Source organism: Meleagris gallopavo, chromosome 14, assembly GCF_905368555.1.
Source record: "Meleagris gallopavo chromosome 14, MGAL_WU_HG_1.1, whole genome shotgun sequence".
In the NCBI taxonomy this organism is placed as follows: Eukaryota; Metazoa; Chordata; class Aves; order Galliformes; family Phasianidae; genus Meleagris; species Meleagris gallopavo.
Genome location: NC_139417.1, coordinates 7,800,036 through 7,817,841, shown reverse-complemented (window position 1 = coordinate 7,817,841; position 17,806 = coordinate 7,800,036). Strand labels below are relative to the sequence as shown.

Sequence of the window (17,806 nt, the reverse complement as noted above, 5' to 3'; positions counted from 1 at the left end):
CAAAAGCAAAAGAAGGAACTGTCAAAGCCCAACACGTATGTTTTGATCTGATCTCAGATACCTAGCACATTAGAGGAGAAGGTGCTGCACCGCCATGCCTGTGCAGACAAGTGATTGAAGTGCAGCCTCCTTTTCTTCAAGTAGGCCTATTTGCGAGCTTTGCAGCATAATTTCTATCTCAGAGTTAAAAAGTGGTTGAACGCATTCCTAGTCACTAGGCAATTTGTGTAATGAAAGGGCTTTCCTGCTGCAATACTTCATTTGGTCTTTACTAGTGTTAAAGAGGTAATTATCACTCTTACTATTTTCTGAGCTGACAACCAAGGGGGTCTAAAATGCTTTTTCTGTCTGATAATGTGCTTAACTAGGTTTCAATGGAGTTGCATATCATGGTTCACTGCCCCTTGAGTTTTTTCAGGACCTGAAGTGACTGGCTTAGTGGCTAGCACTAATGTACGTATCAGTGCAGATTGGCAGCAGATAATTTAGTCTGATCTTGTTTGATTTTATGGGTCTCCTAAAAACTTTGTTTCCACATACCTAGCAGCTTAGCAGAGAGGCATATGATTTCAAGCTGCTAAACTTCAAGGACTTTTTTAGAAGGGGCAAGAATGCATGGTGGAGGAAAAAAGGGTGGAATTAATGCTGAGAAGGAATTTGACTCTGGTTTATACTCTGTTGCCTTTCATTTTTAGACATGTCTGCACTGAATACTATACTGTTTGTGGTACAAGAAAACAGAAATGAGATGACCAGATTTTAATAAATAAAGTGTTTTCAGATGACAGTCCTCATGTTTCTTTAAGAGAAAAGAGAAAGTTCTTTACAATTCTAAACATAACTTGATATCTACAGTTAGGGAATTCTTGATGTTGTTACTGTTTAACAGTAATCTTTGTAGAAATAAGGATGCACTTTTACATTCCTAAGAACTTGTTGTATTTATGGAGTGTAGGATAGTAGATTTCCTTTTAGGTTTTGTTATTGTTGTTTTGTTTGTTTTTACAGTTAGACAAACTACAGTTAGACAATAAGCAGGCATTTCCTAAAGGCAGGATAGGAAATACAGCTTATACAGTTAATACCCCAACTACCAGAAGAAAAAAAAAGAGAAAGGCTTTAAGGGCCCTCATGGTACACCGTAGTATAAGACACATGGCAGCCCATGGACTTGAAATAAAATCTTACCATTTAAGTGCGATGTTACTCGTGAATTATTTGACAGTGGTAGCAATACTGACAGTGATATCACACCTATGAAAACGAATTCATCCAGCTACATTTGTGATCTCCAGTCCATTAATGTCAGTTGAAAGTCAACTGTTACCTTATGCATGAAACTGTTTGAGAGTGTTTTACCTTCATTGTTGAAGCATAAGTGTTCAAGAAACCCATTCTTTTTAGTTTAGGTTCCTCTGAGACCCTTCATTGCTACTTTACTCATAATCAATATCTGATGTTAATACTAATAACGTATATTCTTTTTAAAAATCTAAAGTTCAAACAATGACTTAAATTCCTGTATTATATCAACCTATGAACATTTATATTAATTTATAAAATGTGGTGATATCAGTAGATCAATACATCAGTATAGCAATGTCAAAAATTACAACCATACTATTTTTGACAAATAACTTCTTCAGTAATTAACATGTTGTGATGCTTAATACACTTTTTTCTGTCTTAAATAATTATCAACATAGATCTTCTACGTCTTTTTATTGTAAAATTACAGCACTTCAGAATTTCCTTTCTGACTCAGTCATAATTTTTTTTCATTTTATTTTCAATGAAACAATGAATACAGATTTATCAATCTGCATTATATCTTCTCTTTACAGTCTAGCATCCTTTCTTATATTAAAGGCTGTCTGACTTTTATTATAGTTGGTAACTTTCATGCAATGATTTACAGCACTTGCCAAAGAAGATATCTGTCTTGAGACTTTGCACAAATGCTTCCATGTGCTTAGCAGAAAAGGTCTAGCTATTTTCAAGATAGTGATTTAAAATAATAATAATAATGAGGAAAAAAAGCAAGCAGTATGAAGTGGAAAGTTCTTCAAGCAAGTTTACTGTTTCTATCACTTGAAGATATGTTCTGCATTTTAGCAGTTGAATAGTATTCATTTCATGGATATACTTTCTGTCATCCAATTAAATGTATTTTTCACAATTAGATTAATAGTCTTTTAGAAGAGTTCCTTTCTGTGTGAGACTATTTGATTTTAGCAGCTGGGTTTCCCTCTCCATGATGAAGTCTTGGACTTAGGAAGATTTCCCTTTAAATTTTCAGTTTGGGTCTGCTGGTGACGGGTCCAGGGCTTCAGCTCCTGTTTTTTCTGCTTCATCTGCCAGTCCATAGAGGTGATTTTCCCAACAAGTTGATTTGAGGGCAGGAATTGAAGTCCAGAGTGGGCTGAGGCTGATGAAGATCCTGGAAATAGGAGGAAAATGTTTGAGAATATATCTCAGTTGCAATGAAAGGTTGAAGCTGCTGTAGGAGTAAGGTAGGACTGAGGTAGCTGTGCAGTCAGATGAGAAATAATGGTTGGTGGTTCAGAAAATCGGAAAGAAGACTGGGACTGCTAAGGTGTGAAGATGGGTATTGGAGGGCACAGTGGAAATTGCAATGCATGGATGAGAATGATTAAACACAGAATTTGGAGGGAAGATGGAGTTGGCTGAGCAAAACCCCTAAATGGGTATATCTGAGAAGGCTGCGGAACTCTGAGAGTCTGGAACTTTTTACGTATTCCTTATTCAAACTTGCAGGCTGGTGTTATAGATTTTTTTAATCTATGCACAGTTTTCACAGGTTAAGGAGATTGTATACAGATAGAAACATTTCTGGAAATTCATTGTGTAAATTAAAAAAAGAATGTGTATAGACTTTAATTGCATTAAGTGATTAAACTATGTGACAGAAAGATCAGCTTCTCAGTATGATTTTAGTCAGTGAAGTTTCCTCAAGTGAGCTGTATAGCCCAATAGCTTGTATTGCAGGGCCTAAATATTCAGCATTCACAGGTACAACTGATATTTGTTTGTTTTTTTTTTCCAAAAACCACCAAAAAATGAGGATGATGCAATTCAAATAAACCTTCATACATACAACAATTTTCTGCTGAGAATCTTCTCATAAAGGTTGTGTAAGTCAATGGACATATAGCTTACAAGGATAACATATAGTTAGAGGTGGAATAGAGTTAGAATATTTTGCTTGCTTTGCTGGCAATTTTTTCAGTCAGTATAACTATTTATTTGATCTAATTTGATAATTTAGACATAAATACATAGGCTTTTCCAGGTTGGCAAATTATGTGCATCGGTAGCTTCTACAAACTGATAGCTGTAAGATTCCATGATGAGATCTTTGTCGGACTCTGTGTAATATTTAGAATAAACATAAAATTTCATGAAATTCAGGAATGCCATTCTGTGATCCTGGTATGCAGTTAAAGTCAGAAGTCCGTAGTAACGAGGACATACAGCTCGTATTGCTAGAAAGGTAGAAGATGGTTATTCTAAAAACCAGTGCTGATTTCTTTGCACTTAGTTCAGGCAGTTTTGTTTCAACTTTTTTTATCATGTCATTAATGCAACATTTCATACCAAAATGAGTATATTTATAATACATTGCAATCTACTTTGTAACAAATCCTGAAAGTATGTGCAGAGAGGCAGCACCTCTCCTTTAGAAAGGTTATTAGTGGAAGTCCCTTTCCTCAGATAGAAAAAAATAGTTATTGGTATGACTAAATTAGGAGATCAGAATCCAGTCTACTGTAAAAAAACAAACAAACAAAATTATCTGCATGACCAAACATAACAGTGAAATTATAATCAGTAAATGTGTGTCCTTTGGTTTCAGCAGAGGTGAGTTCTTAAACTTTTTTCAAATTATTATTGATTGGGGCTATGGAGCACTTATTATTAAGAAAGGACTGTACTCTTAATCTGAATTGTGATGTAAATCTTTCCATGTATTATGTTGTTAAAAGCTCCAGTTCTTGCCTTTATATTTCTCTGCAAAGTTCTATACAAAGATACAGCGCTGTATAAGTAGCATGTCTATGTCTACTGCAAACTGCACATATTTTTAATAACTGTCATTGAGTAGGATAAAGTCAGTAATAGTGAGTTTGGATTCTGCAGAAATAAGTAATGATTTCTTATTTTTAAAAAAGTGTTTTTAATAATTTAATAATTATAATTTAATGTACAGTTTGATAGAGTTTTCTGAAGGATTTGAGTGTAAAGATATATTTAAAGTTAGCTTTAGGTGGAAGAATAAAAAATAAACTAATACCACTTAAAATGCTTCGAAGTCCATTTGTCAGGTTCTTTCTGGCATTGAAGTTTTGCATCATTTTTAATGTTGAAATCAGATCAAGTCAGTAAAATTTCTTTAATGAACTTTAGGGCACATCTTCAAAGAAACCTGCAGTTGAACCTGTAGAAAGGCCAATGCCTTTGAACTGTGGAAAAGAAGTTTATCCTAGATTAGCTTGATCTTTACGTTTACTCTGCCTTCTAATCTAGACATGAAGATCTAAGCTTTAAGAATACCTCTAAACTGCAGTGACAACCTAAAAGTGATGCACTATTGTGGATAAATTCATTACTTCCCACTGGTATTGGCATTTTACATTTGAAAGAATGGCAAAATGATTTATTTTGTACTGTGAGCATGAATATTCTGTCTCTGATGGAGCACTACCTTTTTTTACTTTTGTTACCTTATACACTGAAAACTTAACTTCATCTTTTGTTTTTGTTCTCTCTGTAATGTTTCACTGTACTTCCATCCAGTTCAGTCTTTCATCACCCAAATGTGGAACAATGCGCCTTCAAATGTGAAAGAAATAACAAAATATGGAACAAATTATGAAGTGATGGAGAAGGGAAATGCAGAACTGCATGGAAATAAGTGCATTAATGCACAGGTTATGATGTACATGAGTCTGTTTTGAAGGACACTTCATTTTTAGTTTGAACTTCTGCTCTTAAATTTTGCTGTAATATGATATAACGTTTACTTTGGTGAGTACTTGAGGAACTTTTGGTGTTAACAGTATTCTTTTCTATAAAAATTCCTTTGGATTTCAGATTTTGTACTCTTTCCAGGTTACAATAAGAAAAGCATGGAACAGATTTTTTTATAGAAAAAAAACAACACTCGGTGGTTTGCAGCTGGCAATCACAGTGCCTCTGCTGCTGCTTTTGTTTTTGTAGAGTGCAACAGGTCAATTCAATATCAGAGCTGAATATGTTCTTTCTCTAGTCAAAGTGAAAATACAGATCTAGGAAAAAAAATTAAGAGACCACTGATTTCTTCTTTTCCATCATTCTGCAAAATGTCTTTTTAACAACCATCTCCTTGTGGAATCAAGTGGGGATAAGAATGATTACTCAACTGGACGAGGAAAATATGGTATTTCTTTAGAAATCTTGACTGCCATACCTGGCATAATTTGATGCCTACTTTTCGCTAAAGATTAATAGGAAATCATATGGTGAAAGTGCAGCAAAACTGAAGATCTCATTCATAATAACATGAAAAAAATACATTTATTGAAGGGGGAAGAAAAGAAGTGGCTGAAGGAATTGCAAATTGAAATTATATGGTCATCCAGCATTGACAATTAAATGCTATAATTTTCTGTATGTCACTTTATTTTTAAAGTAAATCCTTGTACTGTTGAAGTTAATGGAAATTTCACCACCACTGAATTGAACTATTTCATCCTCTTGTCTGTTAGAAGCTGTTTCTTCTTTTTATTCTTACTATTATTTTAAATAGCATCCTTCCTTCCCCCTCCCTCAGTCCAGGTTTCTAAGAGTTCATATTCTCCTGCATCAAAGGGAAAAATGCTCATGCTGCATACTGGATAGCTGAAATCAAGATCCGTGCAAAAGTTAACTGATCTAATGGGCAGATTCCAGTAGAGCAGTCATTTTGAATCTGGATTTTCTTAGTTCCTGAGAGTATAGGATTTTGAATGCTTTTATCCTTTTATTGGTGAATGCACTAAAGTGCGTGCAGACAGCAAATGTTAAAGCGGCAGTCAGATAAACTTGTTAAAGCAGTGGGAGTTTTTCCTTTCTTTCTACGTGACTTTATCATCACAGTGGAGTTAAAAGGCAATTAGCCCTTCAGCTCTTTTCTGGCCAGTTTATTGGCATTTTACACACAACTGTTGAATAGACAGTGCCATATTAAAAATTCCAATGAAGCTGGCCTGGGGATAACAGACTCTAAATTTCAGGTTAATGTTGGTTTCCTTAAGAGGAACGATTGCCAAAAAGCTCAAGTAAAATTATCTAAATACAGTACCTATGCTGCGTGCGCTCATAGTTGATGGAAAATTGTAGTAGTCTAGCTACATGCTGTGTTACATTTCCAGGGAAATATTTTTATAAAGAGTGTTTGATGAAAAAGTTTATTCCGTTAGTAATAACAGGCTACCCACTGTGTTAAGGCAATGAACATAGTGAATAGAACTAGACATTCTCATCATAATAACAACAACTATACTTGCTTTGCATTTCTGTAATTTTCATCTCTGATCATGAAAATGATTTACGAACGTGAGTTACTTATTTCTTTCAGTATATGACATGAGGGGGGGAGAGAATATTGTCTAATTTCTGACTACATTTAGTTTAAAAAAAAAAAACAACTGAATTTCATTTTTCCTAATGATTGCAAAGGAAATATTTTGGATTGTTCTTTTTTCACAGTTCAGTGTAAATAGTAAATCAAGCACTTTGCACTCCTTGTAGACCAAATTGTTCAGAACTGAAAATGAATTCTAATTTAATCATTTTTCTTCACTGTGAAGAATAAAGTACAGACACAAAACACATAAGCTCACTACTGGAAAATAAATTGGAAATTTAATAGTATTTCAGTTTTAATCTGCTATTGCCAAAGAAAATTGTGGGAGTTGTTTTTTTGTTTTTTTTTTATTTGAGTATGAGTATTACTGGCCTTAATGATATATACATCGCTTCTAGGAAGAAACAATTAAATTTTGTAGCTGATTCTAATTTGCTGATTCTGGAACAAAAAATGAGAAATCCATTGAGGTCTGTGTGATTGAAAACCAGGTGGTGTAAACAAAGACTAGATCTGATATTTTTAACCTGACCATATGCATTGCTTAAACTCCTCCAAGTTGTGTCATCTAACTGTGAAATCAATAAAAAGTCCCCTTATAATTTCAGCTGAGTTTTGGATAGCATCCGTTTCAAAATAGGGAGAAAAGCCGATAGGTTTAATGAATCAAAAGCCCTGTTTTCATTATTTGTAGATTCCCAGTCTGCTCCAGACAGGGCACTCAGGTTTTTTTCAGAGAATAAATGGTTCAGAGAACTTCTGCATCAGTGTATCTTAACAGTAAACAAAGCAAACCAAAATGCTTCCATTTGCTCAGGTATATAAGTCAGCAGATTTTCTTTTGCTGTACAACACTATAATTGGAAGTGATCATCAATAACCACAGTTTCATTTTAAATAGGTATATCTGTACTTCATCTATGATTGGTAGGGGCTCAGACTTTGCTTCTGGTACTGATAAGGCATTATTAAAGTTGTCTGTTACTTGTGTTTGTTAGTGCACCAAATTTATGTTGAAAGTCAAAAACATGGCTTTTTTAAACAAACTACAATGTCAGTTAAAACTGGAATTTAGGAAGTTACAAATTTGAAGTAGCTGGTATCATTTTTATTTTGGCACGTTTTAGGTGCATTTTACTATGTTCTTCCATTTACTTTCATTTTCTACACTTTCTGTAAGACCTCACTGCTGTTCCATATGAGTCAGTTGACTGTGGGAGAGACAACCACTACTGCTATTGGCCATCTTAGCTCTGTACATTATCTCGTTGCAGATTTCTTACATGCTAACAGATTCGTAGACCAGAGTACAGCTTTTGTGCGAACCTCTTTTTTTTTGTGCCTTTTATCACCTGTGTTGTTCATTTGCAGTACCTCAAAACAATAAAAATACTGCTGTTATGCTGCTGGTGCTGAAGGACTGGGTGTGGTTCTGAGCTTTAAGCCATTTCTAATAGCTCTCTGGGCTAGGCACAAGTCACTTTTTAGCATCTGCAAAATGAAGAAAATTGATGTACAATCTTATTTTATAGAGATGTGTCAAAGATAACTTGTTAAAGTCTATATAACTGTTTTGAAAATGAAAAGGGCCATAAAATACTAAGAACAGTACATGAGTAAACTCAATGCTTTGAGCAAATGACCAAGACATCTGCAACAAACAAAGACTTTTGAAACAGTGCCCAGCATCTGTGCGCCATCTTTCCCTATTAAGATAGTAAGAATCTTTCTCTTTCATACCACAAAAATACAGATAACAGTTTCTTACTGCTCTAGTGATATCCAGATACAGTGATGAGCATCACAGAGAAGCCCAGGAAGTGCTTACTAACGGTAGTTTCAGGGAGATGCTGACAAAGGTAGCGCTTTAAAAACTTTGGTGGTATTGAAAGGAAGCTTTGCTCTAAAAAAACATTTAGCTTGTAAGCAGAGTCACACTGAGATCCTAGAGTGAAAAATGTGATCGTTAATAGAAATAATCATAATTTATAGACACCAGGGGGCAGAATTAAGGTTGCAAGAAGAGCTATAAACCTGGTACTTCCAAACATTTAAAGTACTATGTATTTATATTGGAAACTCAGACTTTTAAATGTAAATGGTATAGAATTTGTTACAAATAATAGTAGTCTAAATTTGAAGAAACAAAAGCATTTAAATACACTTGAAAGAGAAGCGTGATTGCCCATATATTCAAGCTGTGAATTTATCTAAAAGCTAATTTTAATTTGTTTCAGCTGATGTCCAGGACATTGTGGATATCCACATTGTTTGTGGATAAATTAGTCCAGCTTTCTAAAGAAAAAATATCAAACAAATCCTTTTGTAGAAGTTAGACCTCTTTTAGTTACTTTCTAAAATGCAGAAAATACTGCAGATAACCGCAGCTTCTATTTCCAACCTGACCTTCCGTGTTCTGAAACTAATTTGCCATACTGCTTCTCAAAGTCTGCTCAAGGACTTCCTTTAGCAGAATAATGTGGTTCTTATTAAGCACATCCTATAAGACCCAGGAGGATTGCACGCAAAGGAAATAAGACAGAGACACAAATGAATTTCCATCTTCCAGTCAGATATATGATATTGATGACCAGGATGTATATGAAGGATATTGCAAAGGAGACAAAGAAAAAGAATTAAAGAAAATGTTTGATAAATTGGCTGTCTTCGTATGCAAAGATGACAAGTGGTCTATACAACTGACTAGAAGAGGTGTAGGCATCAAGCCAAATAGCTGTACAGTCAACAAGTCTCTTTGAATCACATGCTTATATGTAACCTCTCTTTTAAATAAGGCCTCACTTTAAATTACATCATCGTGAAAGACTTAAAAGCCCATAAGTTTTACATGAAAACTGATAGTTTCTCTTTACTCCAAATGTTGTTTTCCGTTGGTATGAATTTTATATTTTTACCAAAATATCAAAACCTATGTAAAAGTGGAACTTCTTTAGGAGTTTTTTTTCTCCATTTTTAATGAAGTGCACCTAATATAAATGGTTGTGAAAATAACAGCATACATTTCAGAATATACTTCTTCCTCTAGGTAAAGTGACAAAAATATTTTCATGTTAGGTTAATTTGATAGTGCAGTATAGTGGCTATAATTCCTGATGTTCTGATTCTAGTGTCTTGCTCAATGCATCTAAATATAGATTTCAGAGGTTTTACACTTGGTTGCCAGGAAAGATTTATCCTGTATATCTGGCATACAACAAGTGTGAACAAGTGAATGAACTCAGGGACTATGACTGTTTGTTTTTTTTTATTCTTCAAAAATAAGTAGAATTTGGATAATCAAGATTCTAATATGATTTTCCTTTTAATCTGTTCTAAACCATGAAATCTGATATTTTCACCATGACTAATCCATGAAATTTTTCAACCTTTTCTGTGATTTACACAAGCTCTATTTATAAAGAAAACTTGTTTAAGTCCTAGGGCATGGAATATTATTTCCCAGAATGCTTTTAGTGTCTCTTTACTAATAAACAAAATATGCACGTTGATTATATTGTTTCAAGATCAGGGGTAAAATATGAAGAATATGCGAGAGTGTATTCTGCATAGCAGCGTATATTCTTCTTAAGCCATTAAGAAGAAGAAAACCTATTGTATCAGAGATGGTAAGAGTGGTTGTGATAGTGTAGTTTACCTAAATTAATTGGATAACTTGCCTGTAGACTAAAAACATGAGTTACTTGTTTGTCTTTACATTGTAGGCTTTCAAATTAATCATTGTCAGCATAAAACAGGCCAAACAAAAATAGATTTGCATGAATTCCTTGTGATGAGGATGGAGGGAGGGGGAGACAGCTTGAATGACAGTGAGGATAATTCTGTTTTGTATTTGAGGGAGAGGAAATTGCTATACCATGTTCACATACTGAAGTTCAATTTACTATGTTTGGGGAAGAGTAAAGATCCTTTATGTAAATGTAATAACATGCAAGTAATACCTTCAAAAGGCAAGAAAAAGGTCTCTTGTGTATGGGAAGTTAGTCTTCGCCAGCTGTCCTCTCTCACTTTGTGAGGGAAGGCATTTGGGGAAAGGCCAAAACACAGATATTCACAAAGCATCCAATTTTTAGTTCAGCATAATGTCTTAATCAGCTTTTACAGAGCTGCTCTGCTCTGTACCAAACATGCTATAAATGTGTGATACATCCATACATGTAAATAAGTCACACTCCCTGTGGTGATGAAAACAAGATGACTGCATATTTCAATAACTGCACAATGCCGCAGGTGATGGAAAAGCAGCATTGTCCTGTTGTTTTTCAGTTGAGCAAGGGATTGGAATTGCTGAATATTATGGCTAACTCTACATTTCAAATTCCTGATCATACAGTTTTATGGCAGATCTCCAGAAATCATACATTTTTAACTGCGCAGATGGCCAACTTGTGACATTATCTCTAGATTGGAGCCAGCTAGAAATTACTTGAACTGGTCTATATGTCTCTCTCCAGGAAAAAAATTATCATAAATCTATTCATGTGTCCATCAAATTATCAAAATGTAGATGTCATCTGTCATTCTCACTCAATCATGTGATAGTAAATGGCTGCTTTGTAATCAGATAGGTTAACTTCTGATTGTATGCTGAGGAAGGGCTCATGAGGTAGTCTCAGGGTGTCATGACATTCTTATGCAGTTGCCCTGACCATGAAAGGGAAACTCTGTGCCTTTGCACCTGTTGGTCATTTCTCTGCCCTGCCTCTTTAATCACTGTAGTTTATACTCTCAAAGATTCTGCAGCCTCTTAAACTGATTTCTGAATGAGAAGGTTTAACGGGGTAACTAAAAAGATTTACAAAACATCAGTTAATTTCCAGAAAGTACAGTGCTATCACTTACAAAGAAGTGAATTCAAAATAACTACTTAATATTCCTTGTTTGATAATCAGATCAATAGCAGTATAAAATTAAAGGTTGAGTAGGCTGAAAAACAACAACAACAACAAAACAAGAGGGAATGTTTCCTCCTGTATGTTACAATTTATCTATGGAACTTCTTGCTTCACTATCCTGTTCCAAAGTTTTTGCTGGTGTAAAAGTGATTTCATGGAAAAGAAAGGAACAAACATTTCAGAGGCTATTAAATACAGAGATACTGTTTGCAGTGCATAAGGAGTATGATTTGAAGATTGGTTAAGCTCAGGGATTATGCCAAGAGTCACCACTGGAGAAACAGTGCTGCAGCAGATGAATTTCCACTGTTCTACCTATCTCCTCTGCCTTATAGTTACCTCACCACTCAGAATTTTCTGTCCCACACTGTTTTAAGAGTCAAGGGAGAAGTGTGGCTTCTAATCCAGTCTGGAATCTGTTCTTCTTGACCTAATTTATTTCAAACTTACTAAACTAATTAGTCTACAAGGATTTCTTGTGCAGGGAGGTGAAGAATTTGAGGAAGACGTTATATGTAAACTATTCACGTCTTTTGTATCTGCCTAGCTAAAAAGCAATTGAGTAAATTTTCTTCTAGTTGCTTGTACCATGAAATGGGAAGTACATGAGATCTTATCCTCTTAAAAGATATTTCGAAAGTAATATGATAACAATATAACAATGAATGCGAGATTTTATAAAAACCCATTAAAGTTAGTAATCTGATCTTTCGATTCTTTCTTTTCATCAGGTGATAACTTGATAATGTCTTTGTAAATGCACCTGTTCCCATCTTATCTTCAAAATCTTAATGATTCTCTCATATTTCTGGTGTAACAAGGAATTTCTGGATAACCAACAAGGTTCCAGAGATTCTCTTAATGATTCATTCTAGATGTCTCAGATATTTGTTTTTTTTTTGTTTGTTTGTTTGTTTGTTATTTTTAAAGTAAATTTAACCTAATATACATAGAATTGTTCAGGAAGGAATTAACGATTTGCAAAGTTATCAAATTAAATAGTGTCAAAGGTTTTATCTTCTCCATTTGCTGAGTCTCTCAATAAATTATCTCGTGTTTAATATATTTAGCCTCTAACATTATTGCTTCTGTGTTATAAAGGATTCTGTTTTACACGATTAAGCTGGCATGCTCATATGAGACAAAATGTTCTTCTGTGTAAATTAGGGCTCCAGGATTCACTTAGGTATCTGTTGAATGTGAAAGTTCTATAGCAAGGCCTTTTCCTAATGTGTAGGTTTATTAGCTAAATTCTCAGTTGTTTTGCTTGTATTATGTCATTCATGTCTGAAAAGAACAGTGTCCTGCTGTTTGTGAAGCTGATCTCCTGCTGCTATTTAGCCACTTGTAGGTTTCTGTCCCAGTTCCTCTAATCCACTCTGCTTCAATAGCACCATATTTGGACTCTTTCACACATTCTTCTGCTGCTCTGTTTAGGATGCTCTGAGAGCTGAATTAGAATTTTAATATTCCGTGCAAAACAGAAGGAACCTTTTTGTTAAATAAGAGTACAAGGAATACTCTTCTCTGCTCCCATGGATAAAATTTCTACATGTGTACTGTATTATTTTCCTTCAAACTATTGTCCTGAAGTTGGGGCACTGTTTCAATTTATTGGTTTACTTTATATAAATCCGTTCCAATTTGAGGTTTAATGTTGCAAGGCCTGCTTCCATTTTAAATTGTTTCTTTTCTGCTGTAACTCCACATTCAGAGATCAGTGCTCCCTTTTTTTCTGTGATGTCAAAGGCTTACTGATATCTTTTTGAGGTGCCCATGTAAGTAGGCCATAGTTAAAGCAGAGAACTGAAGGCCTCTGAAAATCGTGTTAGAAATGACACCAGAACACAAAGTTCACTGTATTGCTGTATGTATTTTTGCCTTACTTTCAAGAAGTCAGTAAAGATTTGTGTAGACTTTGATGTTTTGCCAGTAACTGTTTTCTGATCCCTACATAAAGCAAGATATGGAGAAAACAATGTAAAATTTGAGTGCTATATCTATATGTGCATTGTCAGTTTACTTCCTGGCTGAGAGTACTAACTTTAGTGCGACCATTTGTGTCTAAGCTAGCAGTTGTAAAAGCAGTGTAGTTGGCAGACCATGATTTTTTTTAAGGTAGAACACATGCACTTTTTTTCAGAATTGCTCCTTAGCTAATGCGATTTAGTTTACTGAAGAAAAAAGTGGTCAGACTATCAGTGTTTACCCTATAAAGCATGGATGTCGAACCTTTTGTCTTGCCTGGGCCATATTGAGTGAAGAGGAATTGTCTTGGGCCATACATATGTAGACCACTCCAGAAGTATTGCCTCCTGTTTATTTTTCATGGAAACTACAGTATATACAATGAGCGCAGTAACTCCGATAGAGCAAATTCTCAGCTACAAGACACTATTTTTCACCATATTCACCACCATTAGCTGTTCATTTTCACCACTGATGAGCCTGCATGCTGCGCTCATCAGAAAATGCATACTGTGGAGTGAACCATGGTTGCTGTTGCCACTGCTGAAATGCACCACCCGCCACCTCACTGTGCTTATGTCCACTGTTCAGTCTCTGTAAACATTCAGCAAGCATCCATGAAAGTCACTGGATACAACTTTTTCCACATAGAGAAAATTCAATGACGTGCCTTTGCTTCACATGCATTTCCAAATGAGGTGCCTTTTTGTCAGAATGCCCATCCTGCTGCCATCTGTCACTCAGCAACAAAATGTAACAGAATATTTGTGGACAGGTTCAACCTCCATTGTCAAGCCACCCACACCTCTGATGTCGTGGACCAACATAATAAAATAGGAAGCATTATTTTTGGAGCAATCTTTGTAAAATATATACTACAGCTAGTATTTATAAGTAACAAAACTTACTTCAACTGGTAATATTTTTAGTAAAACATATACAAAAGAGGGCTACAAAAGCATAAAGATAGTGGGATGTTTGACCCAGTTTTTGTGAAACTAACACACTGGTCTGGTTTGATGGCAGTGGTTGCAATCCTTAGTGAGTTCTCCACATGTTCATCAGATTTTTTTTTGATGAAATTTTACTCCTCCTGTACTTCATCCTTGGTGGTAATTGTTCACAAATGCACACACTGCCCAGAAGTACATGGTGGAGGGCTGCCCCAACACAAATGTGCTGGACCACATGCAGGCTGCAGATAAGACATGTCTGCTATGGAGAGAAAGAAGTTCTATCCTTATTCGAAATGTAGAATTGTAGGGTTTTCTGTTGTAAAATTTTCAGTTTTCAGTGCAGTATGTATGTATATCTATCTGTGTATATGGTGAGAGAGAAGGCATCACCTGGGAGAAACATATTTCAATAATTTCTTATAACGTGCGTCACTTATAACAAATTTCCAGGACTAAAAAACTGGGAAAATTTTAGGAGCATATACTATGTTTGTTTGAGCTTTCTGTAGTACAGAATTCCCTCCATTTCCTCCAGAGTGCTGAATTATCATTGTCAAGAGCCAGTGGTGCAAGAACCTGATGAGAAACATCATCTCACGAAGTGCCATCTCTTGGATAGGATTAAGGAAGCAAGCAGAAATTGGAAGACAGTGACTGCAGCAGTTTGGGAATATAAAATTTACAATCAAGTTTTACAGCTAAAAGTGGAACAAAGAAGATAATGAAGAAAAACCTTCAAAAAGTGAAGGTGTAAGGGGAAAGAGGTATCCAAATACAGGAGGAAGCAAAGGAAACCATACTTTGAAGAGAAGTGGATAAAAAAAAAAGAGTAGTATATGATCTCCTAGCTTGCTTGCATTTGACAAATAATATGTATATGATTTGTTCACAAATGTGTTAACATTTCTGATGATTAGAAGATATAAGAAGAATAAATGATTTTATTTTATGTAATAGAAAATGAAGTGATCCATTAAGGTAATATTAGCTTGATGACTTCTGCGGTTATGTTGATCCTTTTCTGTTTGTACTTTTAAATTAATTGAAAGCCTCATTGTTTTATTTAAACTGTGAAAGCTTCTAAGGTCAATGAGTAAGGTAATTGACCTGCCTGTTACAGGACAAAAATATGTATGTTAAATTGCATAATTAGTTTTAATTACATAATTATGGTGTTTAATGTGTAGGGGGCAAAGGTTACTATTACATTTAGAAGTCATGGCAAGAAACACCAAAATAAGCAACATAGTTTAATTCTGCGTTTCTTTAAGTTTTTAGAAAAGAGGTCCACTGTGATCTGTCCTTGATCTTGGATACATGATGATTATAGCAAATAGTGTATTGCTGTTATACTTTTTTGAGTCATAGAGACACCTTTGTAAATGACTAAGTGACTTTACCAAAGACTTCATTTAAGTTTAGAGTATATGAAAGTTAATCAGCGGTGGGAACTTAACTGACAGCAATTTAATCTCATTGGCTAAGGTAATTACATGATTACCAGGAGTGTTTATATTTGCATGAGGATATTTTTATTGGAAAAAAAAATACTAATTGCTTTCTTACTAAGAAGAGAAAAAGACAAACAAATTTGTTGTCATAGGTTAAGAGGGCATCCTTCATCCCTTCAAATAGCTTATTTTCATATTTTAGCAACAAAATGAACTTAAAATTCTTTTCAAATTTGCACTGGGATTGTGTTATATGTTACTTTATTTCTAAACTAGAAATAATGCCATCATTTAACCTGCTTTGTATAAAAAGCTTGTTTCTTATACGTTAATTACGTGATAGCCTGAAGATGCTTGTAAGTTTTGATCTCTTTTATTCAATACCCATTACACTAATAGATATTTTTGCTGTCTGTTATACTAACAGATACTTCTGGGAAAGAGGTTATTGTTTGTTGTTATATGATAGTTAAAAAAGAAAAAAAAAATGTGCCTTGTATAAGATAAGTAGACAAAAGATGGTGTTCATAAATGCTAGAAGAAAAGTCTCACTTTGGCTGCACTTAACGGTCCTTTAGAAAATGCTTTTTCAACCAAATGACCACGGAGGGAGTGTCAGAAGATGAGTCTGTTAAAAAACACACATCTGTGAATAGGATATAATTCTCTTAAGGAGTAAATTCTTATAAATTGTAATTCTTATAAGGAGTTAAAAAGTTAACTAACTTAAATAAGAAATGATTTTGTAAGACCTACATAGTAATGGGAAGAAGTATGAGACATTCCTTGTTATGAGCATAATTTATACTCCCTTTTGCTAATTTTTCCCTAATTAAGTTCAGTAGAAAATATTACAATTTTGAATTGTTTTTCTAAACCAGATGATCCAGTCACTGTTGGAGGCACATAGCCACGGCAAAATCTCATGCTGTACATTGATCACCTGTCCAACCTTTGCCTAGAGTGTGATCCCCAGTTCCTTCAAGAGATCCATCTTTACCTGTCTATAAAGAAGAAGAGGAGGAGGGAGACATCTGGGATATTCAAGTATCAAAGTTTAACACCAGAGCAGGTTGAATCTCCATTTATATTTTTCTCTCTATATGTTGCTAGTGTTGAATTTGGCTGAAGATTTTTTTTCAGGAATGACATAGTATGCTCTGAAGTGTTACCTCCATTAAAACATTTTTGTTTAGATTTCTCAGTTAATTAAATTATACATGTGCTTTTCATAGTTCTAGGGTGCAATACTGAATCCAAAATCATTCTGCTATAAAGCAAGTTAGCTAATACTGAGCATGTGTGGCAGTCTGTATACAACTCTTGAATATATGCATATTACAAAGACCAGAGTGGCTTGCTCTGTGTGCTGTAGTTGTACTATTCTGTATTTAGCACATACAACTAAATTCAGGTCCTCAGCAAGTACACTCATTTCCACTAACGTGCTTCAGATGTTAAAAGATGTTAAATTTACTCTTTCTTCCTCTTCCATTTTTAAGAGGACTTTGATATCCAGAAAACAGACAAGGTTTCCCTTGCTGTCCTAAGGACTGCCCCTTTAGGAGTCTAGTACAGCCCACACACAATCCTGGAATATATCCAACTTGTTCTTTGAGCAGAATGTGAACCTCTGACCTTCTGGGCCTCCGGCAAGAGTGCTGCCTACTGAGCCACCAATACCCAGGCCATCAATAAGTTTTAAATGCCAGTTGCAGACTTCACAGAGATAATGACTTCAGTGTGTAAAGGTTTTGTTGTGGAGGCTGCAGTCTCACATATGGCGTGACAAAGTAAATATGCTAAAACCATAGAGAGCTGTTGCATAACATACCTTGATATAACAGTTTTTGTAATATGTTTCAAGGCATGGAATATTATTTAAAGGGA

General features: G+C 34.9%; 1 protein-coding gene across 1 annotated transcript in view; it reads left to right on the top strand.

Moving 5' to 3' along the window:
- The window catches only part of ERC2 (ELKS/RAB6-interacting/CAST family member 2), a 371,864-nt gene extending 354,882 nt beyond the window's left edge, over positions 1 to 16,982 (top strand). The window contains exon 16 of the mRNA XM_085235975.1: positions 16,798 to 16,982. Coding sequence (XP_085092101.1) covers positions 16,798 to 16,878 — 81 coding nt within the window. The 3' untranslated portion in view covers positions 16,879 to 16,982. The remainder of the gene's footprint in view (positions 1 to 16,797) is intronic.
- Positions 16,983 to 17,806: the final 824 nt, after the last annotated feature.